Source organism: Chionomys nivalis, chromosome 19 (assembly GCF_950005125.1).
Source record: "Chionomys nivalis chromosome 19, mChiNiv1.1, whole genome shotgun sequence".
NCBI classification, from domain to species: Eukaryota; Metazoa; Chordata; class Mammalia; order Rodentia; family Cricetidae; genus Chionomys; species Chionomys nivalis.
The window spans coordinates 37241109-37267931 of record NC_080104.1 but is presented as its reverse complement, the minus strand read 5'-3'; the positions used below and the strand labels follow the sequence as shown (position 1 = coordinate 37267931).

The window sequence follows — 26823 nt, the reverse complement described above, 5'->3', positions numbered from 1 at the left end:
GGCCTCCCGGTTGCTTCCAAGTGGCCCTGGTCCCTAGAGAGCTCAATACGGTCTAGAGGAAGGGAACTTTTCAATCCAAGCCCTGATGAGAGGAGAGTTGATCACAGATGACTAGTGGTGTCATTGATAACGGTTGTGTAATCAAGTCTCCAAAGAAGATAGGTGTAGATGGACTTCCGGGAGCTACCTAGTGGCTTTGCTGGACGGTCATTTCGTTGAGAGGGTGGGGAGGCAGAGTGCTCCTCCCTTCAGGCCTCATCCCACTCATTACCTCCACCTACCTGCCCAGCTGTACCCTTTGCGGTTTCCTCTGTGAAACCAGGATAAGTGGAGGCCAAAATGGCTCCCTGGGTTCTGTGAGCAGCTGTGCCAAATTAATCACACCGAGCAGGGCATTATGGGAGCTCTGGCTTATAGGCCGTCATGCACTTCTGCTACTCTTTGGGCTGTTATCCGAAATGTGTGGAGGGGGGGTTGTCTAGTCTGAGGGACTGAGCCCCCACCCTGTCGAATTTGATATCACCTTCAGGTAGATAGCACCAAACCAAATCAAGCCAGAAGCTATTCTAATTGGAGAGCCCTTTCGGTTCTATTTGAGTTCAGAAAAATTCGTCTGCCTGTCTCTCTAACCATGTTCCACCTTAGCCCATAAAAAGGACAAACTGATAGGAAGAAGCAGGTGCCCAGTCCCTCGGAGATAATTACAGTCTCCAGATCCCAGTGCCTACCATGGACCGGGCCTTCTTTGGGCTCTATCCGATAGATATGTAATTTCTATTTGTTTGTTTATGTTGACGGGGCTGGGGGTGGAAGCCAGGACCATGAGATTGCTAGACAATCACGCTCCTACCAGCTACACCTCATCCTTTGCTTGCTCTTCACCGAGGCTTTGTGTCTGGGATGACTCTCTATTTCCCAGATGAGGGGCCTGAGTTCAGGGTGCTCCATTATACTCAGAATGAAGCGGGGAGTGAGCGGCTGTATGTACTCTGTCCCAAACTATGCTCAGTCCTGAACTCAGTCCCACGTGTCCAGAAATAGGAGAAATGGACCTAGATTTCCATCACTCCTTTTAATGCTCCCAACATTCTTGGGACTTTGCTGTTTTTTTTTTCTCTTAAAGATTTATTTACCTCTATTGATGTGTGTGAGTGAGTTTCTTGCATACACATATGTATGTATGATGATGTGTGTGCCTGAGGCCTGCAGAGGCCAGATGAAGGCACAGGAAGCCCTGGCATTGGAGTGAAGAACACCTGTCTGTCATCACGTGGATGCTGAGAACCAAAACTGGGTACTACCCTGCAGGAGCAATAAGTACTCTTACTAGCTGAGCCATTGCTGCCGCCCGGAACCTTTGCTTTTCTTTTACTCCAACAGTGGAGACCAAGGTTGAAGATGAAATGATGGGGGCTGGTGAGACATCTCAGTGAGTAAAGGTGCTTGTCACTGAGCCTGACAGCTCAGCTTCAACTCCCTGGACCCACATAGCAGAAGGAGACACCTTACTACCACAGATTACCTTCTAACTTACACACACACGCCATGCCCTGCTTTTCTACCACACAGACACAAATAAATGCAAAAACAATAAAAAAGTGATAGTTTTTTTTGGAATCCATTGTAATTAGAACAATATCCTTGGGTTCTGCACGCATGGAGTCAACTACCCAGGGTTGGAAAATAATTGAAAAAAAATTCTTTGTGCTAAATATGAACAGATTTCCCCTGTCATTCTTTTAAGAAAGAAGTGTGATATGTTGTGTACTTGTATGATGTGTGCATCATTTAGTTTTAAATCATCTACAAGTGCTTCAAAGTACCCAGAAGGGTGTGCATTGGTTCTTTGAATATAATAGCACTTTATATAAGATACAGAGCCTCTCTAAATGTAGCTCTCTATAGGGAATTGGTTCCCGGACCCTTTGAGGATATGACGCTGTGTCTCATGTCTAAGGCTCTTCCACAGGCTTCAGGCATCTTCATGGGATGGGAATTATTTATTTCTGTGGCCAAGAGGTTTTTTTCTCTTCCTCAGCCCTTGACAGAAAAAAATACATATGTATGGAGCTGTTCTGACGTCACAGACCCAGAAATCCCAGGACCTGGCTAAACTGTGGGCCAAAGAGAATGAGAAATAGAGAAATGATTCTGAAACAAAGCAGCACTTGCCCCATCCACTTCCATCTTGTCAAACTTGCTGGTGACTCACCGGCTGTCTGCTTCAGGGAGGTCAGTGTGATTTTGGAATTGCTGCAGTTTTAAAGTGTTTTCCCCAAACTCTGAGGTTGCAACCTCACACCAGGGCTCACTCCACTCTCCTAAATAGAATTAGCATCTTTATTCTATGCTTTTAAATATGGAGAACAATAGAGAAAGACAGCTGATGTCAACCTCTGGCCTTCCTATGCACACACACATACACACACACACACAAGTGAACACACATGCTCATGTACACATACGTATACCCCCCACATAAGGAACCTCCCCTTCTGCTTCTGCGTGTGATAACATAGCAAAAAGGCAGCTTCTGTGACTCAAGAGAGTGGTCCTTTCCAGACTCTAAACCTGCTGGTTCCTCTTAGACTTCCCAGCTTTTAGAACCATTGAATCTGTATTTTTGTGGTTTGTAATTACATGGTTTAAGATGTGCCATGAACAGCCTGATAAATAGGTACTGGACACAGGATTCCAGGTTTGTAATCGTAGCTTTGGTACAAAACAAAAGTTTTGGCAAAAACATGACTTTATACATTGAAAGAGCCATAATACTTTATTTAAAATATATACAAAATTATTACTTTGAAACATATATATTACTATCCAACATATATCGTATAACACATACGGATGTAAATTTTGGTACCTTCACTCGGTTTTGTGATTTCTCTTTGTTCAAGATTCCTGAATAAAATTTCTCTAAAGTACCACTGGAGAGGAGGTGCCCATAGGCTTGCCCCTCATAGTAGTCTGGCAATTCTCTTGGGCACCACTGGGCCCTGTGAACTTGACCCACGGAAGCCGAAACCAACCCTAGCCTTGCGGATCACTGGGAGAGGCATAGGATTGGTGGCACCTGCCTTAATAAGCTACATGCCAGTCCCTCTTGGCTGATGAAAACTGGTCAATCGTTCTCGTGACAGACCCTCCCTCCCTTGGGCTGAGGTTAACATAAATTATGGTCTCTTCACACCCCACCTCCCTCCACTGCCTCCATCACCACTACCACAGGAAGAGGGTAGGAGAGTAGGGAGCTGGTCTCTGAGCATAACTTGGAAAGAAATAAGAAATGAAGCCAGCTGGAACTTCTGTGCTCTTGGAATACTAGCTGTGGGTGCATTCCAGCCTTCTTTGGGCACCGTCTCTTGCACAGCGCATTCCATCCATTACATTTCATCCACTAGGCATTTACTTGACAGATGCCCATCATGCGGATGAATAAATGAATGTAAGGGATCTGGCAATTTCAGGCAAAAAAAAAAAAATCACCTCGTTTAGAATCAAGGGGACTTATCTCTTCCAGGTCTTTTCGCTACAAGCAAGTGTAGAATCAAGGAGACCGAAGTCATGTAGACTTGCTTCCTCCTTTGACAAATGGGTAAACTGAGGCTGACAGAAGATGAAATGAACAAGATTACTGACTGGTCCCTGATAGAGTCAGACCTGGACTCATATTTCCTTAATTTCTCCCTCTCTTCACATCTGACTTTGCAAAGAGAGCTCAATAAACCCACTGCTGTGTCCTGAGCATGCAGAACTCACCTTCCTACACCAGAAGCTCTCGGTCATATAGGTGGCCACGAGCATAGTGGCCAAGCCAAATGTCTCCTCTAAGGAGCTTCCCTCCCAGGATCGGGTCCTGGGCAAGAGGATTTGACAGCAGCAGTGGGCGTGAGTGAGGTAGGAGGATCAGAGATGGATGGGTGTAAGCCCAGCTTTGAGGAGGGGGTGTCTGTTCTGTCCCTGTAGCAATTCTGGTGCTGATGTGGATTTGGTGCCTCACAAGGCTCTGGGTCTTCCAGAGGAGATGTGTAAACAAAGCTAAGCCACTGGCTGCCTCTGCTTCGGAGGGCAAGTCACTACGGATACTTGCCCAACGGACGGACGAGTAACACTAGGTGTGTTCTTAGCACACTGGAAAGGATGAAAACCAAGTGGACGGAGAACGGACAGGGACAAAGGAGACTGTCGTGTTCGCCAGATGTGGGAGGGGTGGGCTCATGCCCAAGTGTCCAGGAGGACTTCTCATTTCAGCTTTGCTGTCACAAAATACATTTCTGAGCTTTGGGCCACTGTCACCTCGCCACCCCCATCCCACCCCTACCCTGTCACACTGGTGACCTCAAGAACATCCCAATGTGATTTCTAGTTCTTTCCAGAAAGGAAAATTTGTCATGATCAGAAACACACAGTTGAACATTATGGAGACCTCTGGGCCACACCCAGGCCCTGTAGATACAAGTGTCAGTGTGAACAAGGGCACCACAAACTGCCACCAGGGGCTTCTCCTGAGCATGTGGAGTGGGGGCTGGGATGCAAGGGATATACTCTGTTGATAGGCCCTCCTCTTGCCCCACCCTCAGCCAACTTCACTTTCCCCCTTCCCCTCATCCCCTCTCACTTTCTGGGCCAGCTCCTGCAAGCCTTGTTTCCCATTAGAACTATATATGCTTTTTTTCTTCTGAGAGAGAAAAATAATAATAATTCGTCTTATGGAGATCGGAAAATTGAAAGCCACAGATCACCTGGTAACAAATGAGTACCTTTGTGCTTGTGTAGTCACCACAAAACGCAGACAACTAAAAGCTAGAGAGCAGAGTCCGGCTGGGACCATTTGGAGCGGTCCGTTGGCCTGCTCTGACCTGCTCCCTAGACGGTGGATTGGTTTTCGTTGCACACGTAGACCGTGCTCGGCTGGATTCTCCTCTGGATCCGCTCAGGCACTTTAGGGAGGATTTGGAAAGTTTGGGGAAGTAACTCTATGCAGGCCTCACGGAATTTCTTGATCCTCCAGCAGTAGACAATGGGGTTGAAGACGGACTTGAGGTAACTGAGCCACAGGACGCACGTGCTGGTGGTGTAGAAGGAGGCGCTGTAATAGAACTGCCGACTGAACGCAGACAGCAGGCTATAGACTGAGTGGGGCAGCCAGCACAGCGAAAAGCCCACGAAGAGGATGAGGATGGTGGTGAAGGCCTTGGTTTTGAAGCTCAGGTCCAGGCTGACCTGCTGCTGCTGCCGCCGGATCTTTCTCCGGCCATCCTTGGACAACTGTTTGAGGTCCAGGCTGTCTGACTGGTTGTGCACGCGGACAGCATTCTTCCGCACCGTGTTGAGGATGCACAGATAGGAGCACAACATGACGCCAAAGGGTGCGAAGAACACGGCTATCACCAGCATCACCACGTAGGCGCGTTCGGCTGGGAACTCGGTGTAGCCCAGAACACACTGTGGGGCCCGAGCCGGCACCTCCATGAACGTCCAGCCGATGAAGGAGGGCGCAGAGATGCAGAAAGACAGCACCCAGGAGGCTGCGATGATCACCTTGGCCCTGCGTGGGTTCAGCTTGTCCTGTCGCTGCACGATGATGAGAAAGCGGTCTACGCTAATGATGAGCAGGATGGCCACGCCCTCTAGAACAAAAAACCAATAGAGTGTAGCTGAGAGCCTACAAAAGTGGTCCCCGAAGTGCCAGCGGACAGTGATGAGGGTGATGGCAGTGAAAGGCATGCAGCATAAGGACAGCATGATGTCAGAGAAGGCCAAGGTGGCCAGCAGCAGGTTGATGGCTGAACGCATGGCCGGCCTCTGATACACGATGATGCAGACCACCGTGTTGCCGAGGAATCCTACCACGATCATTAGTAACATCGTTATTGCCAACGAGATCCTGAGAGGTGTGGACAGTGATGTGGCCCCGGGGTCTGAAACATCGCTCCCATTCAGCAGCCTATGTTCGTATGTCCCAATGGGTGTGCTGTTACAGGCCATCCTGACGAGAAACTCGGCACCGGAACAGAAGCGGCTGCAAGGGCACCCTCCAGTGCTTGGGTGGCTTTCATTTTCTGTTTGCTGGCTGCATCTTTTCATTTGATGCCGAAGGATCTCTAGTGCTCTTGAATCGTTGGGAGAAATCTTCCTTTGGAGTGGCTAGCTGGGGTTTGCATTCTTGTCCTGTCCCTCTGGGAGCCATGTGTTTGCACAGCTCCCTAGTAGGACACTACAGCCTAGAGCAAGAAGGGGGAGAGAAAAGAATCAGTTATTGGAAACCGGGCAGAGTGGAGCATGGTCTAAAGTTTACAGGTACTGGTGGTTTAACATGTGAGGGTTTCACATCTATGCATTTAGCCAGCCAACCCAGGAAATATTCAGAAAGCCCCAGCGGAGTCTGAAGGGAACATATGTAGACTCCTCCTTCCCACTGTCCCCTAAGCAATATGATTTGCATACTGCCTTCATCACTGCATGTCATATACAATCTGAAGAGGAGTTATAGGGCTGTATGCAAACAGATCCCTATCCTCTATTAAGGAGTTTCGAATCCAGAGATGGTAGTCTGTAAGGGAGTGTTGGGATCAATTCCTCGTGAGTTTCCAGGGACAGGAGAGCATAGAGAAGAATGATTCCTTTATTTCTGACTTAGGACAAAGGCTGGTATTTACAAAGCTTGAGTCTTGTCAAACAGCCCAGGAAACCTAAGCAGCTAGCTATCCTCTGGGCACTTGGAAGCTCTGCCTTGTAGGTGCTTTGGAATGACCATTTATGCAATGGTGTGGGATTTCCCCCCTGTATGCTATGAATACCATTGGTTAATAAAAAAAAAAACTGCTTTTGGCCAATGACTTAACAGAATATAGCCAGGCTGGAAAAGATATATAGAGTAGATGGAGTCATGGAGAAGCCATGTAGCCTCCACAGGAGGCATACGCCGAACTCTGGATGGAACTTTACTGGTAAGCTACAACCATGTGGCAATACAGAGATTAATAGAAGTGGGTTAATTTAAGATATAAGAGATAGCCAAAAAGAAGTGTGAGCTAATATGCCAAGCAATGTTGTAATAATACAGTTTCTGTGTAATTATTTTGGGTTTGGGTGGCCAGGAAATGAATAAGCAGCCTCTGCCAACAATGTAATTTGAATGGATTTTTATGAAAATCAATGGAATGGGGTCTTGAGCAAACCACCTGCTTTGGAATGCTGGCTTCAAGCAGGCAGGGCTCTGGCCTGCTTTAGTTTGTGTGTCCCCAGCACCTAGGACAGCGCCAGACTGACAGGGAGGTGGTACTTCCCGGTTCCTTGATGAAGAAAGAGATGATTAATTACTTTTTTATACTGTCACTTTAATATTTATTTACTCTTTCTAAAAATGAGATTATGGACTATCTTTGTTCGGATGTTTTTATCTGCTGAGTTAAAAGTGGAGATATTTTTTCAAAAGTTAACTTTATTATAAAAAAAAATCACACAGACCTGAAGTCTATAACCTCAATCTTAACTTAAAAAAACAACAACACCTTCTCAAGGTGTGAAAGGCAAAGGGGAACAGGTGTATGTGTTTACATCTCAATAGTGCCAGGAACAAGTGTGTACCTGGACACCATCACTACCACCAAGGACGTAAACACATCCATCATTTCTGAAAGTTGGCCTTCTACCCATCTTTACTGAGATCTACCTTTGGAGAAAAAAAAAATTGAAATGTGTTCTTACTAAAAATGTTAAGTACATTTGCTTATATTTGAGGCAGGTGTAAGCTCATACTCAACATGGAGCCATAAGAAAATAGTGACCTCGTGTGTAAACTTTGCTTTGTTTCCCTGGTAGGAACATTTCAGATGAGTATGAAAGCTGCTGTAAGATTCTTCTTGGAAACACAAAGAAGGAGGGGAGAGGGCCAGTTTTTAAAAACAGTGTTAATTTTTCTTGCTTTTCTCAGAGATGTGGGAGGAATGGTGTCCAGAAGCCAAGGTCTGCAGTCAGAAGTCATTGCTGGGTGAAAGGAATCCCCCCTAGCCCCGCCCCAGGCTCCTCCCATGTATTCATTCCCTGGGTATCCTCACTCACTCATCCCTTCTGTTGCACTTCCTCATCTAGAATGCATCAGGTCCAGGTGCAGAGTAGTGGTGCATATCACAGAGCCATGTCGCCACATCTGGACAGCAGAAGGCTCTCTGGAGGTGGCACTGTTACCATTTAAGCCCCGAGACAAACCAGTCACATTGCTACGATGGTTACTGTTTCATGTGCATGCATTTGCATGTGGAATAGACCTGACAGCATTGTTTTGAAGTCTACTGTGTCCACTGCAGCTGATTGCACCAGGATGGTGGCCCCAGGAAACTGACCTCGATAAAGCAGACTCCAGGCACTCAGCTAGAAATAGAAACTAGGAGTTCACAGCAGTCACAGATGCTGAGAGATGACAGAGTTGTGTGTGCATGGGTCCGAAAGATGTGCTGGAGACTGTCTTGTCCCTTCCAGATTCCCTGCCCTCTCCATCCAGCCCTTACCTGGAAGGATGGCCCCTAGTCCATGAAGGAGGGTGAGAAATGAGGTCTCTTCTGCCCGGGCTTACTTCTGCTGGTTGAGGTCGCTACTGGAGACAGCTGTGCCCTACAACCCGGCCCTCTTCTCAAGTTCAACATGTGTTTCTTGTCTCCCAGCAGGCCTCCTCACTTCCCTCATCCTAGCTCACCATCAACAAAAAACCCTCTATTAGAACTCCTTGAGTATCTATTTTCAGCACCATGCCAAAGGGTCAATCCAAACAGAAATTATCAGGAAGCAGAAAATAAGAGTGAGTAGATAGTATGGGCAAAGGTGTGTGCACATACGTGCATGTGTGTGTGTGTGCATGTATGTCTATATGTGTCTGTGTGTATGTGTGTGGTTTTTAGTTACACGTCCCTATGTATCTTTGTAGTATTTACTTCTTTCCCAATGTACAATAACAAATGAATGCTTCAGCCTTTTGTTTTTATCTGATCTGTTACCTACCTGCATCTTTGGGTACCCACCTCAAACAGCTACTCCCAGCAGTTTCTGGCTTGTGTTATGCTGATGATGCTCACTCCATGCTGGAGGACAAGTTCACATATTTGTTCCTGACTTATTCACTATTTATACTCAGTAGTATAAATACAAGTGTTCTCACCACAGTATGGCAAGGTTGAGCTTGTTTTATTACCTCACTGGGTGGTTTGAATAAAAATGGCCTCCATAGACATAGGGAGTAGCATTATTAGGAGGTGTGGCCTTGTTGAAATAAGTGTGGCTTTATTGGGGCAAGTGTGTCAGTAAGGGTTGGCTTTGATGTTCCTAAAGCTCAATCCAGGCCCAGAGGCTCTCTCTTCCTGTTGCCTGCAGATCCAGATGTAGAACTCTGAGCTCCTCCTTCAGCACTACATCTGCCTGCACGCTGCCATGCTTTCCACCATGATAATGGACTGACCCTCTGAACTGTAAGCCAGTCCCAATTAAATGGTTTTCCTTTATAAGAGTTGCCGAGGTCATGGTGTCTCTTCACAGAAGTAAAATCCTAACTAAAACACTACTGACCTCTTAATGACGGATAAAGAAGTGTTTTGAAGTCATCTGAGAAGCACTGTAACTGTAAGAATATAGTCTCTATGTGATAGTCCACTGAGCATGGACAGCATCCCTTTTGCCTCTACCATATGAGATGCAAAGTTTAGTAGCTCTTGTCTTTACCCACATTCTCTCAGTCTTTTGTGTCTATTTGACCATCAGCTAAATTTTTATTTTTGCCTAATTAAAGCTACCTATTTATCACCTGTTATTCTGTGATATTTTTATAAGTAGACTTTAATAATTTAATCCTTAATAAAGCTATTTACATTTTTATTACAATGTAATATTGTTCAATTCTGGGTATTTTATCTGCTAGAATCCTATTTTTCTGACTGGCTCAAGATTATGATCTACAGGGGCTGGATATACCAGGAGTACATTCCTAATATAAATGTCAAGTTAAGTATAAATTTTTGGTAACTTATCAAAACTTTGAAGTTGTAAGAATTACATATTACAGCCAGGTGGTGGTGGCGCATGCCTTTAATCCCAGCACTCGGGAGGCAGAGGCAGGCGGATCTCTGTGAGTTCGAGGCTAGGAACCAAAAAAAGCTACGGAGAAATCCTGTCTCGAATATCCAAAAAAAAAAAAAAAAGAAAAAAAAAAAAAGAAAAAAGAATCACGTATTACAGTTTGTTTTCTTCATATATGGTCCATGACTGTCGTGTACAGATTTTTGTGTTTCCCTTGAGTTCTTTTTTTCTTTTTCATACTGCCATGTCCTTCTTTGGTCTAGTATTTTTGATCAGGCTTGCTGTCCCTCCTGGAGATTTGCCTCTGCTCCACTTATGGGCTCTGTCCAGTAGGTCAGTAGCATGGCTGCTCACGATTCATTTGTTCCCAAATGACCTGATGTCTCTTTTCTGGAAAATGACTGTAAATTACTTGCTAAGAAAATGTTCCAGGGAAACAGGGAAAGCTAAGAAAGCGTTCTAAGCCTTTGTGTCTCTGAAAAGAAAAAAAAAGGTATTTTTCTTCTACCTTCTCACAAATGGGTACTTTGTCTGACAATTGAGACAGCAAGAATTTATTACCAGAAATGGGAAGCTTTGCCCCTTCAACAATTGGTATCACTGATGCTGACTTTAAAATAGATTCATTATTTTTCTTCATTGATGACAAGTGTTTTCCTCTTGAAGGTTTGTTAGTTCTTTATTTACTGGAAATGTTGGTGAAAGATGTACATCTGGGTCACTTTTTACTATGTGGCACACTCACTCACGGAGCCATTTAAACCCAAAGGTCCACAGAGGTCAACTCTAGAAAAATCTTTTCCTCTGTAGGTTGGATATTCCCACCGATCCTGTGGTAGAACACAGATTGGTTTGAAAACTAGGCCATTCTTCCAGCCTCAATTTTCTTTTCCATTAAAAAAACTTTCCCTTTTATATTGTATACTCTGAAGATTAAAAAACTTTTATATTTAGTGATTATTTTCAGCCTCATGTAGCTCATGATGGTCTCAAAGTCACTATGTCACCCCAAATCCTAAACCTCCTACCTCTACCTCCCAAATTCTAGGACTGTGGTCAGGTGCCATTATGACTAGCTCATTTAGCTTTACTTAATTCTGTTTTTTTGTTTTGTTTTTTGGTTGTTTTGTTTTTCAAGACAGAGTTTCTCTGAGTAACCATCTTGGCTGTCCTAAAACTCACGTTGTAGAACAAAAAACAGGTTTGCCTCCAACTCACAGAGATCCACCTGCCTCTGCCTCTTAATGCTGGGCTTAAAGATGTATGCTGTTAAATTGGGAATGTAGACCCTCAGCCCCTCGCATCTATCCCAGCCCCCAGCCTGAGTATTGGTCTGGACTCCAAATCCCCCCATGCCAAGTCCTGATCCCTTCGTGGGGGCGGGGGTCAGGACCACTCCCACAGAGTATTTAAGTGAACTCCCAAAAGAGGATCACGTGGTCCCTTTTCTGTCTTCCTGGTGGATGTTTGCAGCCTCCAGGTCCCCCCTGGGGCCACCCGAGAGCACAGGAATCTCATTAAACCTGAATATTTCTTAATTTGGCTTGTTTTGATTTGGCTTGATTGGGATTTTGTGTCAGTAGAGAGCTCGCGTTAGGAAAAATTCCTAACATGTGCTACCCACCGCTGTCTAGCTATATTTTTGTTTTCATTTTTGTCTTTGAGACAGGGTTTGTTTGTTGGTGTGTGTGTGTGTGTGTGTGTGTGTGTGTGTGTGTGTGTAGCTTTGGCTGTCCTAGAACTAACTCAGTCTGGCCTTAAACTCACAGAGATCTGTCTGCCTCTGACTTCCTAGGGCTGTGATTAAAGGTGTGTGCCAACACTGCCCAAGGTAGGTTAACCCCATCTGTGAAGCATGCCCTTCCAGAGATGGCAGAAGTTAAGTGCTGGGTCACTGGCTTTACTTTTGGTTTTAACAATCCATCTTTAACATCTAAGAGTATCTTTATGTTCTGTAACAATGCATTGTGCTACATTCCTGCTTAGGGCTGTACGCCAGTCTCAAATGCCTCCAAAGCGATGAAATATTTAATTGAAGTTTCTCTTTCACTTTTCTGATTTATATGTGATTCCTTTACAATCCCTTAGTTTAGCTTTGTCTTTCTCTTTAAGATTTGACAATCTTAGTTCCTGAATGTTGATCATCCTTCCTGTCTGAGGCCCAGGAGTCGCTATGGGCCACTTTCCCCACAGGCTTTCTGGTGGGTGGCAGGATGATGGCAGGCTTTGCATCAGGAAGGGGGACAAGAAGCTATCTCTTCATCTGGGGTCATCACAGTATCTACAAGGTGAGGGCTTCCTTCCTTCCACCCATATTATCAGCTTTCCCTACCAATGTAAGGGATAGAATCACAGAAGACTCCTCTACATATAGCCTATGGGAGGAGAGCTAGCCGGAAATTCAGATAAAATGACTATATTTTAAAATCATACACACATACACACACATGCCTGCATGCACATACACACACACACACACACACATTTAAGAAACTCTCTGACTTTTTTTCAGTACAGATGTTGAGTATTTCACAAAACATATTTCATCAAGTCATTGTTACAAAGTGCCAATGTGGGCCATCTCTTATAGGCAAGGCTTCCTTTAGCAGAATTAGGTTGCTTTCATTTGCATTGTTGGCCAAGGGAGTCCCATGGAAATCCCCAAAGAACTCAGGTGAAGTTGCTCTTCACAAACCGACAGAGTGGCCCCATTATTGAGGACAGCACCCACACAGCTCATTGAACAAGGAGTTGAGCTGGTACTAGCAGGGAACTTTCATCCCTACATTCTTGTCTTTTTGGTATGGAAAGGTACTCTTCAGGCTACCAAAAGAGAAAAATGGATACCAACTCATGCACAAAACCTTTGGCCTATAATCTGTCTTGCCTGAAAATATGCTAGGGCAATGGGATTTGTGGGAGTAGCTAACCAATGTCTGACTTACTTAAGGCCCATTCCATGAAAAAGAACCCATGCCTGGCACTGCTTGGGTAACCAAGAGAGATTAGAGAGTCAGGAGACCTAGGGTAAAACTAAACATGACCAGTATTAAAAATAAATAAATCAATAAGATGATTCCTAATGCTTTTCTGCTCTCTGCATGGGTCAGTGCCCTATCCACTTATCATCGGATAGCTTCCTCCAGGGATTGTCTAGATGAAGGTCGACCTCTGAGACTGCCTGTGAGGGACTGTCTTGATTGAGCTAACTGATGTGGGAAAACTGCTTCTTGCTTATGGAGTTAATGTGGCTGGTTGCTTCAGACTCCCGACGCCTTGACCTCCGTGCCATGATGGACTGTTTTAGACCTGTAAACTGTGAGATGAAATAAACTCTTCTCACATGACTTGCTTTTGCCATGGTGTTTTTAATCCCAGCAACCAATATAGCTTCATTTACAAACGCTGTAAAAGCATAGTGGAATTTAAAAACTCGGGCATCTGATGAGTTAATGATTTGACTAAACTTTAACCGGCTGCACGTATAACTAGAGACAGGTGTAGAGTGTTTTCCACAGCTGAGTATGGTGGTATATAACTGTAACATCAGCACTCAGCCGACTCAGTGGGGCACGGCATTGGAAGGTCAGGGGCCAACCTTAGCTATATAATGAGACCTTGTCACAAAAAATAAATGATGATAATAATTTCAACAAAAATAATGTTGTAGTTGGGAATAAGAAAGCTATTTGAGTGGCCATCAAATCAGGAAGAAGGAGCAGATGGCAGCTTCAAGCCCATGTGTGTTGCCTAACAAATCTCTGTTGACTAGTAGTATAGGCAGAAATCAGCTGGAGTGGCACGAATAGGCTTCAAGAAGTTCTAAATCAGAGATTGGAATTGGCTTGTTCTGTCCTCCACTCAAAACAAAACAGTCATCACATATAATGGGGATATTTACTCTATCTATCTATCTATCTATCTATCTATCTATCTATCTATCTATCTATCTATCTTCCTATCTATCTATCATCTATCTATCATAATCTATCATTTATCTATCTATCTATCTATCTATCTATCTATCTATCTATCTATCTATCTATCTATCTATCTATCCTATTTGAGAAATAGCACTGTTAGGTGTGTGTTATTTTGGAAATATCATAAAGTGTAATTACACATACTAGGATGAACCTGATGTCACTAGATAATGTAAGCAGTCAGACTGGCATCATAGGCTTGGTCCACCATTGCTTGAAATGTCTTTATTCAGTTCTTGTCTGTGAGTTCGAGGAAACTTGTTCTGTACAAAGTTCCGGGAATGCCAAAGGCATACCGTCAAGCTCATTATTCTGCTCCACTCTACTTCTCTCCACATGTCAGAGACAGCTGGATAAAGTCTAAATGAGAATGGCTCCAATAGGCTCAAATATTTGAATGCTTGGTCCAGGCTGGTGGACCTATTCAGAAGAATTAAGAGGTGTGGCCTTCTTGGAGGAGGTGTGTCACTGGGTGGGGGGCAGCGCTTTAAGGTTTCAAAAGTCTCCTGCCATTCTTGTATGCTTGTTCCTGGGTACTCTTTCTCTGTCTCTGTTTCTCCCTCTCTGTTTGTCTCTGTGTCTGTCTCCATCTGTCTGTCTGTCTGTCTGTCTGTCTGTCTGTCTGTCTCTGATGCAGATCAAGATGCACGCTTTCTCAGTTGCTCCTTGGTTTCACCATCATATATGCTAACCCTCTGTCTGAAATGATAAAATTGAACACCCTCTTCCAGACAGTTGCTTTGGTGGTGTTTTTTTTTTTTTTTTCCACAGCAGCAGAAACGTAACTCAGACAGTGACCCTGGAGAGGGACCTTGTGAATCCTAGAGGCTCCAGCAGCTTTCTGAGCTTTGTAAGTTGTGTTTATTTCCTGACCTTTCTGAGTTTTGTCTGCGTTTTTTGAAGTGTTGTAAGCTTCCCTTCTCCCTTGGAGACAATGTTTCAATGCAGAAGAACTAGCGACACAGAATCCCATCCTTTGGTTTGGCTCTTACATTTTTTTCAGATTCTTCTTTGATGAGCCCTGAATCTTGGGGTACATGATAAGAAATATCTAATTTTTTTCATCTGTGCCTGAGAATGGACAACATCATCATAAAAACTGTCACTCGGTCCACGGAAGTTGACAGGCTCTGATACCCTGCAGCAGATCACTCACTGCAAAGATGAAATGTCCATGCACGGGTCCATGCATGGCCAGTCCCAACACTGCCAGCCACCTTTTGCTGTAAACATCTAGTCCAACAAGGCCACACCTCCTAAGAGGCCCACTTTATGAGTAGATGGGGGACATTTTGTATTGAGAATACCACAGGTGGCTAAGGAGATACTAAAAAAGAGACCCTGACAAGGTCCTATATAGCACAGAGTGATCTCATCACTCATATGAGCTGTTTCATCAAAAGGACACACTTGGATACCACACCATGGCTAGGGGACATCACTCCATTAAGCCCTCTGTAACTTACAATCATTTTCCATAAACCGTCTGGGCTTCTCACATTTGAGTGTTGCCATTACTCGAGTGGTACTGGGAATCTCCCCAGCCCTGGTCGTCTTTGCTGAGCTTCCCTGTATGGTCCTGCTTAGCTCAGGCCCAGAAGGGAACATGGTGTCCACTGCTAGAGCCTGACAGGTTCTGTTAGTTTCTTCTTCCAGCTGTGAGCTTCAGGAGGTGTCCTCTGCCTCCGAGCACCCTGGCACATTGACAGTAACCAATAGGGCAGAGCCACCACCCGCAGGTAAGCGAGCAAACCGTTTGTATGCACAACCTTATGGTGCATGTGTTGGCTTTAAAACAAGGTGTGCGTGCGTGCGCGCATGCTTAGGCACAGCCTACTTATGGAGGTCAGAGGACAACCCAACAGAGTTGACTTTCTTTCTCTACTATGTGGATTCTAGGATCAAACTCAATATTCAGGCTCGGAAGCAAGCATCTTTACTCACTGAACCTACTCACCAGCCGAGTGTTTACAACCTTTTAGAACTATTTTTCAAAGACTGGAGAAAAGACAGGTACACTGGGTACACAGCACACACACACACAGACACACACACACACACACACACCTAATAGAATTTGTTTTCTTTTTACTGGTCCAGTTCTAGCTAAGTGGTGGGAAAACTTGACAGGCTCTCTTTCCACAGCATCTAATAATTAATAACCCATCGGTGTTCGGAATATTGGGTTTCTCATTCTCTCCTCCAGAAAGAACATATTGTTTCTGAAATGCCAAATCTGGAAACAGAGTCAGTTTTGGCAGATGGAGAAGCGGGAAACAGTCCTTTGCTGTCGAAACAGCTTGACTCTATCATTACCTACAACCTTGTCACCTGCCTCCTCGACACAAGCTCAGACAGATGGCTTATTTCAATCTCAATAACTTTATCGGCAATTACAAAAAATATGCAAGGGCTGCCAAAAGCAATACATCAAGTAGCTGTGTTTAGAAACAGGTGTTGGGCCATGTGTCTCGACTTCTAGAAAGGTAAGCTGGAAGGAGCCTGGAGTTTTTTAGTCCTCAACTCAGGTAAGGCTCTTGGGGTAGGGTTTCCAACTAGGACAGGATCGGGGATGTTTTTAATGAAGCAAATCTTTACTTCTTGTTCCCCTTAGCGGTGGTTAAATTTCCTTCTGTGCATCTCCCATGCTAGGTGAAACCCTTTACACAGTTGGGCAGCTCTGCTTGGCCTCACGTTGGCTACATTAGCATCCCCAGCAATTGTTATATCTCCAGGCCCCCCTACTGTTGTGGAGTATTAGTTTAAGATGTGTTACATTTGTTTATGCCGTGGAATATTTGTTTAAAGGTTTCACAGATGTGTTGTATTCTTTTATGCTGTATTTGTTTAACTCGGTGAAGCTGTGTTACTTTGCCTGCCTAAAACACCTCGTTGGTCTAATAAAAACCTGAATGGCCAATAGCTAGGCAGGAGGGAGAAATGGGGGGGGGGACTGCCATCCAGATAGAATAAATAGAAGTAGAGAAGAGGAAGGAGTGAGAAAAGGAGGAGAGGAGGATGTCACCGACCGCGCAACCAGCCATGGAGTAAGAGTGAAAGTAAGATCTACAGAAGTAAGATAAAGGTAAAAGAGGCAAAAGGTAGATGGGATAAATCAAGGTAGAAAAGCTGGCTAGAAACAAGTCATGCTAAAGTCAGGCATTCATAAGTAAGAATAAGTCCCTGTGTATTTATTTGGGAGTTGGGTGCCCCCAGAGAGTAAAGAAACAAAGCCAACTACACTCTGCTAGATCAGAAACTCTGGATGAGGCACCAGTTGGCCTTTAATAAGCCTTCTGGGAGGTTGGGCGTTCTCAGTGAGAACTCTAAGCAAATGCCTGGCACAATTTTTCTTGTTTAATGCTCATGCTAACTCCTTTTTACTCGTAGCATTTATTACAGGGGACCCTCTGTGTCAAGAGCTTCCAAATTAAATGATTCAACCAACTGAAGATTGAAGCTATTTAAGGAAAAATTTGTATCTATGCTAAGCATGGTCAGCCTTTTCTCCCCTTGGCATGCTGTTGAATGATCCACACACAGTGTCTATAATAGCATCACAATAGTACCAAGTCACCTAGAGATGATGTGTAGTGCTTGAGATGATGCAGTCACCTTGCCATTCTACACAAGAGACCTGGGCTTCTGCACACGGGGAGGAGAGTCCTGAAGTCATTCCCATGTGAATTCTGGTGGATGAATGCTGGGGGATTCAGCATCAGGACCATGTGGTCTGACTCCAGCACTTGGGGTCTTAAGACCTGGGCTAGGCTGAAGCCACTTACCTAATCATACATTGGGAAATCACACCCAATGTTTACAACAGAAATGGACCACTGGTTTGGAGCAGCAGCCGTGTCTTTCACAGGAAAGATAGGAACAAGAAAGTATTCAGGGACTCTTAAGGGAGCACACTGGATTCTTGATGCCATAGGCAGACCCTGGACCACCAGGCTTCTTGCAACCTGGATCAGACCCTCGGCAATAGAGGTTGAAGATTCTTGAGATATGGATGAGACCCATATAAGTCCACTTTTCATCACCAGTCAACTTAAGAATGAGAAAAGATTTATTTGGGTTCATTGTTTCAGAATCTTAGATTTGTGGTCAGTTGACTTAGGTGTCTTGTGACCCTAGTGTAGCAGGACCAAAGTTCCGGGAGCTTAAGGAGGAAACAGCTCAACTTCCTAGCAGCTAAGAAGCAAATACTGAGAGGCAATGTGATGATTTGGATGAGAATGTCCCCTCCCCATGGGCTCAGATATTTGAATACTTGGTCCCCAGGTGGTGGTGCTGTTTGGGAGGCTGTGGAACCTTTGCCAAATTGAGCCTTGCTGAAGGAAGTCCATAACTGAAGGCAGGCTTGGAGGATTTCAAACTGTACTTAACTTCTGGTTTGTTGTCTGCTTCTTGCTAGCATTTGAAATTGTGAACGTTCCACTTCCTGCTTCCATGCCTGCTGCTTCCCACCATACTTCTCCACCATAATACGTTCAGACCCCTGGAACTCTATGCCCAAATACACTCTTTCTTCCCTGTAACTGAAAAGTAAGACAGAAGTTGGTACCTGGGGTCTGCTATTTCTGTAACAAACCTTGACCATATTGGTCTTTTGAGGAATGTGGAAGATTTAGCAATGCTGGACTAAGAGTTTCAATGCTATAACATTTCAGAACATAAAATGCCAAACGAGTAGGAGCCTAGAAGCTAGTGCTGCTGAGATCAATGTGGACTATGGAGGCCTGGCTCAAGAGCCTCAGAGGGAAGCCAGGACTTCCACTGTCACTCAGGGAGTAGTCTTGCCTGTGACAGGCTGGCAAAGAATCATGGCTGTCTTCTGCCTGTGCCTTGAGAACTTGCCCAAGGTTAAAATAATAATAAAAAATGACTAATTTCTTTGGTGAGGGAGATTTCAAGACAAGGAAATATTGAATTTGTATTCTGGTTGTTACTAAAATTGCTTGTGCAAATCTGTAGTTAAAAAAAGAGAGAAAGGGGAGAGAAAGAAAAAAAAAACCGTACAATCTGTAGAGGAAAAACTCACTAGGAAGCTTATGTTACAGCCAAAGTCTATGCTGAAGAGAAGCTGTAGGAGTTCAGTTTAGTGCCAAGAAGGAAAGGCCTGCTCCACACTGGAATAAAGGGAAGGGTGTCCTCAGGGCAACTCCATTCAACTACATTTCTCCCTTGTGAAAGTGAGTGTAAGGGGTTTTCCACTCCTAGCAAGACCGAGTGAAAAAGCTGCTGCCGATTGTTTCAAGGAGGCCAGATCCCATCCCAAGTTGGAAGCCAAGATTGGCAGTGTATACACATCGTGTTGGTTGGATGGAGAATACAAGAGTGATGGGATTCTTCCTCCATGGTTTCAGAGGGCTGCAACTGAGGCTAGGCTGTGCGTGGCAGGGGAGCACCCGTGTGAAGGCCCCGAGGAGGCAGAAAGCCCCCAGATGCCATTGTGAAGCTGTGAAACTGAGGCTCCCAAGATATTGGAGATGCCAGAACAGTGGCGTATATGCTGAGAAGAGCTGCATACAAAGCGTGGAACCAGCTAGAGGAGAGAGAGTGGGGGTGGGAGAGGGAGGAGTGGGGGAGTTGCAATCTGAAAAGTTGGGAGGGAGGCTCTGTTAGACATGAGTATTAGACACAGAGCTACAGGATTTGGAGTTTGCCCTGCTTGTTTTCAGTCCGCTTTGGTCCAGTATTTCCTCACAATGCTTCCATGCCTTTCCACTGTGTGTCAGAATTATGTGATTTGTTTTTTTTTTTTTTAATTTTACAGGGGATGACAATTAAGAGATTGCCTTGAATCTCCAAGAAGATTTTGTACTTTGAATTTTCAAATGGTATTGAGACTCTGGAAGACCATGGGGACTTACGAAGTTGGACTATGTGTATTTTGCATTATGATATGAACATGAGACTATGGGAGCCAGGGCACGTAATGTGGTGGTTTGAATGAGAACATCACTGTCTTAATTAGGTTTTTATCTCTGTGAAAAGACAGGGGCTGTCATGTTGTTGCCATGGCTGATTGGATTGATGGCTTAGGCATCAATGGCCCCAAGGCCATGGATGATGCGACCTATCCTAATAGCCAACTGAAATCACTCATCAAGCCTCCATTTTCACAAAATCTAATGATCAAAGAAGCACCAGAACGTCTCACATTTGCAGAAGGCTTTCAGATGATAAAATGCTCTAAAACTGCTTTCTTTCTTCCTTTCCATAGTCCCTAATGACATACAGTTGTCCCTTAAGGGCTCCAGGCACTGGTGCAAAGTTTCCAAATTCTGTAAGTCCTCAAGTTCCTATATAAAATGGCATCACTTCACACAGAGCCTGCACTTGTCCCCCATATACTCAAATTCCTTAGCATATTGAATACAGTGTAAGCCTGGTGTAATGTAGCACTGGTTAGGGAACAGTTACATGAGAAATAGACATAGTCAGTATGGGTGAATATTTTAATGGTATCTTTTCGGCATTGCTGGGGACAAAGCTTTGCATGCACTGATATACTGACCATTCCCGCATGTAGGATATTTTCAATCCGCATTTGGTTGTCTCTGAGAGGTGGAATCTGCAGATACAGGTGGCCCACTGTCTTGATAGCCCCACTTATACACAAGGAACCTTGATCAACACAAAGACCTTCCTGTGATACTCGTGGAAGACAGAGAAATTAAGTTACATCTTGGTTTGTTGAGATGGTGTGGTGGTTTGAAAGAAAATGGCCTCCAAAGGGAGTGGCACTATTAGGAGGTGTGGCCTTGTTGGAAAAAGTGAGTCACTGTGGAGGCTGGCTTTGAGGTCTCATATGTGTTCAAGCCACACCCTGTCTCTCAGACCACCCCCTGTTACCTGTGAAAGACGAAAAACTCTCAGCTACCTCTCCAGCACCATGTCTGCCTGCACGCTACCATATCTCACCATGATGATAATGGACTGAACCTTTGAAATTGTAACCCATCCCAATGAAATGTTTTTCCTTTGCAAGAGTTGCCATGGTCATGGTGTCTCTTCACCATGAGTAGAAACCCTAAGGAAGAAAGCTGGGGTCTTGCTATGCAGCCCAGGCTGGCCTTGAAGTCATAATCCTCCTGCCTAAGCCTGTAGGGTCTGGGATTACGGTCATGTACCACTGCGTCCAGCTTCACACCTTGGTTTTGAACATGCTACTTCCTCCTTTCCTATGTCTTGGGAAGCCTCCGTCAGGACACCTACTTAGTATACAATTTGAGCTTCATTATGGGGACACATGTTTCAGCTGGTGATCAATCAACCGGCCAGACATACTTGCTCTAATTCTGAGAAAGAACCATTAGTTCTTTAAGGCTTCTGAAAAGTCCACACTAACCTGGAGAATATTCACACACTATCTATTTCCTGCATCTTCCTGTTGCCACCTTTCTTTGGGGGAAGGCAACACATGACTCTCTAAGGGTTATCAGCTTCCAAGCTGAGCCCTGAGAATTTTTATCTGTGAATTTCACAACTAAAAGCCAACATTTTCACTCTGGCTCAACTCATTTAGAGGTCTTGTAGCTAAGAAGGGGTTTTTAAGTCCATGAACCAGGTATGACGATTCCACCACCGGCACAAAGCATATGGTACTAGTTTAAAAATGGATGTTGCTTGATATTTTAACAAAATCTGAGACAATTATCACATTTTCAAGATGCTAAAAAAAAAAAATAATAAGGTCTGCCAATGTTCAGTTTCTCCAACTAGACCATGTGACATTCCCAAGCAGCCTGGCCCAGGGGCTCGGAGGACAGCTAGGCTGGCGCTGGAGTCAAACCAGATACTGACACCTCAAGCGGCTCCGAGCTGCTTGATGAAAGGAATTTTTTTTCTCTCTCCCAAAACACACCTGTATCACCCTTCTTCCTTTTACCTGGTTTTCTCAGAAACTAATTTTAAACTCCTTTTTATGACTCTGTGAGTTCCCTCACATTTTTAATCCCATAATGCCAGAGAAACGAAAACTAGATCGAAAAACACACCTGAGTCTAAGTTTTAAAAATACAGTCTTCAGCTTCTCGAATGGCAGCGAGGCTGGAGCACCGCAGCCAGGACAGAGACTGATGTGAGTCTGAGGGCCACTCCCCTCCCAGAAGCCCACCTCACCAAGAAGCTGCTGGACTTTGTTCAGCGGCCATGTAACTACAAGCAACTTCAGAAAGGAACCGGTGACGCTGCCAAAACCCTTAATGGGGGGCATCTCTTGAGTTGATCGTAAGGGCAGCAGAAACGGAGCCCTTGGAGATCATCCTGCATCTCCCCCTGCTGGAGAAGACAAGAAATGCCCTCTAGGTATTTGCGCGCTTTCAAACAGGGGCTAGGACGGACTTGTGGGCTCTTGAGGCCTGCCATCCATCATCTCTTCTGTTAGCATCAAAGAAGGCTCTCGGTGAATGCAGTGGATCGGGGCATCGAGCAGTCTATTGAAAGGCTCTCAGGATAGGCTTGTGGCCTCTGTCCTTTCCTGCCATCTACCGCCCTACTTGTAGATCATATGGTCTGTTAGCATGTAGTGTTTCCCCCTGGTTTCTATTATAAGTACTGTAAAAAAGAATATGTTTCTCTACATGTAATGTGAGGAAGAGACACGCACCACTCTTTGGATACATGATATACATAAAACATTTTCCCATTGTACGTTTATGAATTGATGTTTCGTGCCCATTTATAATGTGACTTCGCTCACTGTGATCAACTTTGAGAACATTCCTCCTACCCCAGGGAAAATCCCTTATGCTAGTTTGCAGTCACCTGATTTAGTTCCTAACAGTGCTTTCGGGTAGTTTTCAAAAGAAGAGGAATTGCTATAACCTTAGTAACTCTAACAGTGGGCCTGGTGATCCTAGCTACTCCCCATTCATCCCGGAAATTCATTCCTGTGCTTGGTATACATGGAAGTGAACTGCTAAAAGACCAACTTCACTGAGGTCATTCCAGGCCTGTGTCCTGTCCTGGTATTCATGATCCAGAGCTGGTAAGTCTTGTGGGGCAGGGAACAAAGCAATGTTAAATTATTTTCTCATTTGAAGTCACCAAAATAACCAGCTGCCAAGGAATCTATGAAATACAAGAGACCTGGGGACAAGTAAGTATCTGGTTCTTGGCTCTGCTTCTCAACCTGTAACCTAGAACAAACTCCTGACTCTTGAGCCTCGGTTTCTCCTTTTGTAAAATGGGATTGGAGTACCTATCTACTATATCTTTTGTGCAAACCAAGTATTTGGAAAAGCCCCCTAAAAGGCATGAGACACTAGACAAAGGCAAGGAGAGGACTTCATGGGGACAGATGTAAGTTCAGTTCCTTAGTACATGATGTGTCGGATATGGTGGGTCTGCTGGCAGCAGGAGGGGGCAAATCTTAACTAGCTGTTAGCACCTTGGGGATGGTGTCTTCTCCTCTTCCAAGGCATCGTGATTCTTCTCATATTCTGATTTAAAGTAATTTGTTTGATGTTTCGTGGTAGCTCATTATATCATGGGTGATCTATCATTATATCATGATATATCATCATATAATCATCACCCATAACACCTTAAGTCTCAGAATGATGCACAGCCTTGCACATCCCTTGGACCATCCCTGACTGTCTCTAGGGTGAACCTCTGCAGTTGTCTTCTACTAGAGGAGCAGCCCCTTCTGTATCCAGAACTTCACTACTATTAGAGAGAAAGAAAGAAACTTAGATTTAGGTTTTAAGTTTCTAAGATTTTGGGTAAGATGCTAATTTATTAATATTTTTAACCAGTATTTCCTGAGCAATGGCTATGGGCAGGCCCAGGGACAGCATGGTGAACTCTGTCTTTAGGAATTTATAATCTTGATGGCTTTTCTCCAGGTGTAGTCTGGAGGTGAGCTGCATAGAGGCAAAAGGAAAATGGGACATGGTAGCCTGTGTCTTTAATTCTAGCACTCAGAGGCAGAGACAGATGGGCTCTGTGAGTTTGAGGCCAGCCTGGTCTACATAATGAGTTCCAGGCTGGGTACCATAGTGAGAGCCTGCCTTAAGAAACAAAAATAAGGGGCAGGAGAGATGGCTCAGAGGTTAAGAGCTCTGCATGCTTTTCCAGAAGTCCTGAGTTAAATCCCCAGCAACCTCATGGTAGCTCACAACCATCTATAATGAGAGCTGGTCCCCTAATGGCAAGTAAACAGAACATTGTACACATTTTAAAAAGTGGAAAAATTTAAAAAAGAAAGAAAGAAAAATAAATGATAGGGTCTGTGGTGTTTTGAATGAGAATTCCTCTATAATCTCAGACATTTGAATACTTGGTCCCTAGTGGGTGTCACTGTTCGGGAGGTTTAGGTGGTGCAGTCTTTCTGGAGGGAACATGTGCATCACTGGGACAGGCTTTGGGATTAAAAGGCCACCAGCCATTTCCAGTTTGCTCTCTCTGCTTTGTGCTTGTTGGAGAGGATGCTCCCGGGTTTTTGTTCCCGCCACTTGCTGCCAGGTGTTCCCCACCACTGTGGACTCTGACCTTCTGGGACCCTAAGTCAGAAGAAACTCTTTCTCCTACAAGTTGCCTTGGTTACGGTGTTTCATTACAGCAACAGAAATGTAGCTAACACGAAATCTGTGAAAACTCACTGGATTAAACTTCTTGTCTGGGGGCCAAGAGTTTGTTCACAGGAGATTCTTGGTATCTCCACCTTTGAGACCAGCAGTGAATGGCAGGAGACCATTATGGAATTGAAAGGCCGGCCAGGCCCTACTAAACAGTAGAAGAGCTGTCTTATAATGCAAGGAGGGTTATCTACAGGGAAAATTTGTGCTGGAGTCCCGACAAAAAGATATGAAGGCCAAAACTGCCACATCTGTGAATACCCAGGGGTGTGAGAATGAGAGGCTGTAGAGCTGGGACACAGTGTGGGGAGGGGCGTTGAAGGCAGTGGGGGTGGGAGGCAGTGGGGGTGGGAGGCAGTAGAGCTGGACGCAGTGTGGGGAGGGGCGTTGAAGGCAGTGGGGGTGGGAGGCAGTAGGTGTGGGGTGAGGTCATGTCTCACCTGCACTGAGACCTACATGTGTGCCTAGTTCATCTGCGGTTCCTTCATTTTTTTCTTAAGACTTACGTTTTTAAAGCATTTTCAGGTTTATAAAATTAATAGCAAAAGCAATAGCCCAGGGTCTCCCAATTTCACTTTTCACACTGAGTGGAAAGTGCTCCTGTTAGTCTGAGGGAGGAGGGGACAGTTGCTAATGACAGAAAGAGTGTACCAGTGCTGAGGTTTCATCCTTCTCAGTCATCCAGCACATTCCAGCTAGCGGGAAACATCACCCCAGATTCTGTTTCCTGCTCTGCTGAGATATGAAGAACACTACCCAGCAGCCCCTCTACCCTACGCTCAGCCACCTTCTCAGGCCTTCTTTGCCCAGATGAACTGACATCTCCTAAAACCAAAGCTGCGAGCCCAAATCAATCTTCCCTCCGCGGAGTCGCTTCTGCCACAGTGAGGTGAAGAAAAATTAACACAGCCGTTCAGAGAAACAGCGAAAGACATTTTGTAAAAGAGAGAAAAGAACAAATATCTAGAAATGGATCAGTCCTGGGGCTGGCGCTGTGACTCAGGGCTGAAGAGCTTGCCCGGCATGTGGGGACCCTGGGCTTTAACCCCAGCACTGAAAAACAGAACTGAAAACCAAATCAGTGTTAGGGATGCATCTCGAATGTGCGGCTTCAGGTATTCCACTACTGCTGCAAGGCATCTATATCTATCTATCTATCTATCTATCTATCTATCTATCTATCTATCATCTATCTATCTATCTATCTATCTATCTATCTATCTATCTATCATCTATCTACTTTACTATGGTTTTTAGGAAGTTTTCTTCTGTGGCAGCGTGGTTCACAGGGAGAAAGCGTGCTAAAGGTTGGAGGGGGTAAGCGGGGCACCTGTTAGAGCACCCTCCTGCCATATCAGACGAGTGTAAGTGCCAGGGGCCATACTTTCAGGCCCCACCCGAGTGACTCTTGTGGAGTTCACGTGTAAGCATCTCCTGAATGCCCACGTGTTCCATGATCCCCAGGGTGGTGCTATGGGAATCGGTAGAACCCTTAAGAGATGGGAAGTAGAGGAGGAGGTCTGAATTATCTGGTCCATGCTTTGGAAGGGGATTCCTGGGCCCTGGTCTCCATCTCTTCCTTCTTCTGTTTACCATGCACAAGCTGTTGTGCTCCTAGACACAACTCCTGCCTCAGCATGCTGCTTCACCGTAGGCATAAAAGGAGCCGAATCTCCAAGACTGGGACCAGCATCAAGCTCTCCTCCTAACAGGGCAACTGTTAGAAATAGCTGTTGTCATACAGAAGGCTGACTGACACCACTTCCAAGCCTTCTGATGACAGAGAAGCTCTGACCTGCATTCTTGCCACATTCCTTCCATCTGAGGAACCCATAGTCGGTGCTGCTGGGCACTAGACACTCCAGTTCTCAGACAGAGCAGCACAGTGTTGGGGTACAGGCAAACAAGGGGGAGATAGTGTTGGGGTACAGGAAACAAGGGGGAGACAGTGTTGGGGTACAGGAAACAAGGGAGAGACAGTGATGGGGTACAGGCAAACAAGGGGAAGGAGGGCTCTGGGAAGAGGTCATTCCTAGGGGAAGAACAGATTCTTTTAATGAAGACATGGTGAAACACAGGTAAACAGGGAAGTCATTTGAACAGTGGTTCTCAACCTGTGAGTGTGACCTATTTTTTGGGTTGACTGACCCTTTCACGGGGGTCACCTAAGACCACCA

At 45.0% G+C, this 26823-nt stretch overlaps 1 protein-coding gene across 1 annotated transcript in view; it reads right to left on the bottom strand.

Annotated features, from left to right (window-relative positions):
• Window positions 1-4532: 4532 nt before the first annotated feature.
• Window positions 4533-26823, bottom strand: part of Gpr45 (G protein-coupled receptor 45) — a 61930-nt gene continuing 39639 nt past the window's right edge. Inside the window, exon 2 of the mRNA XM_057751355.1 lies at window positions 4533-6230. Within this exon, the coding sequence (XP_057607338.1) occupies window positions 4873-6093 (1221 nt within the window). The 5' untranslated portion in view covers window positions 6094-6230 and the 3' untranslated portion in view covers window positions 4533-4872. The remainder of the gene's footprint in view (window positions 6231-26823) is intronic.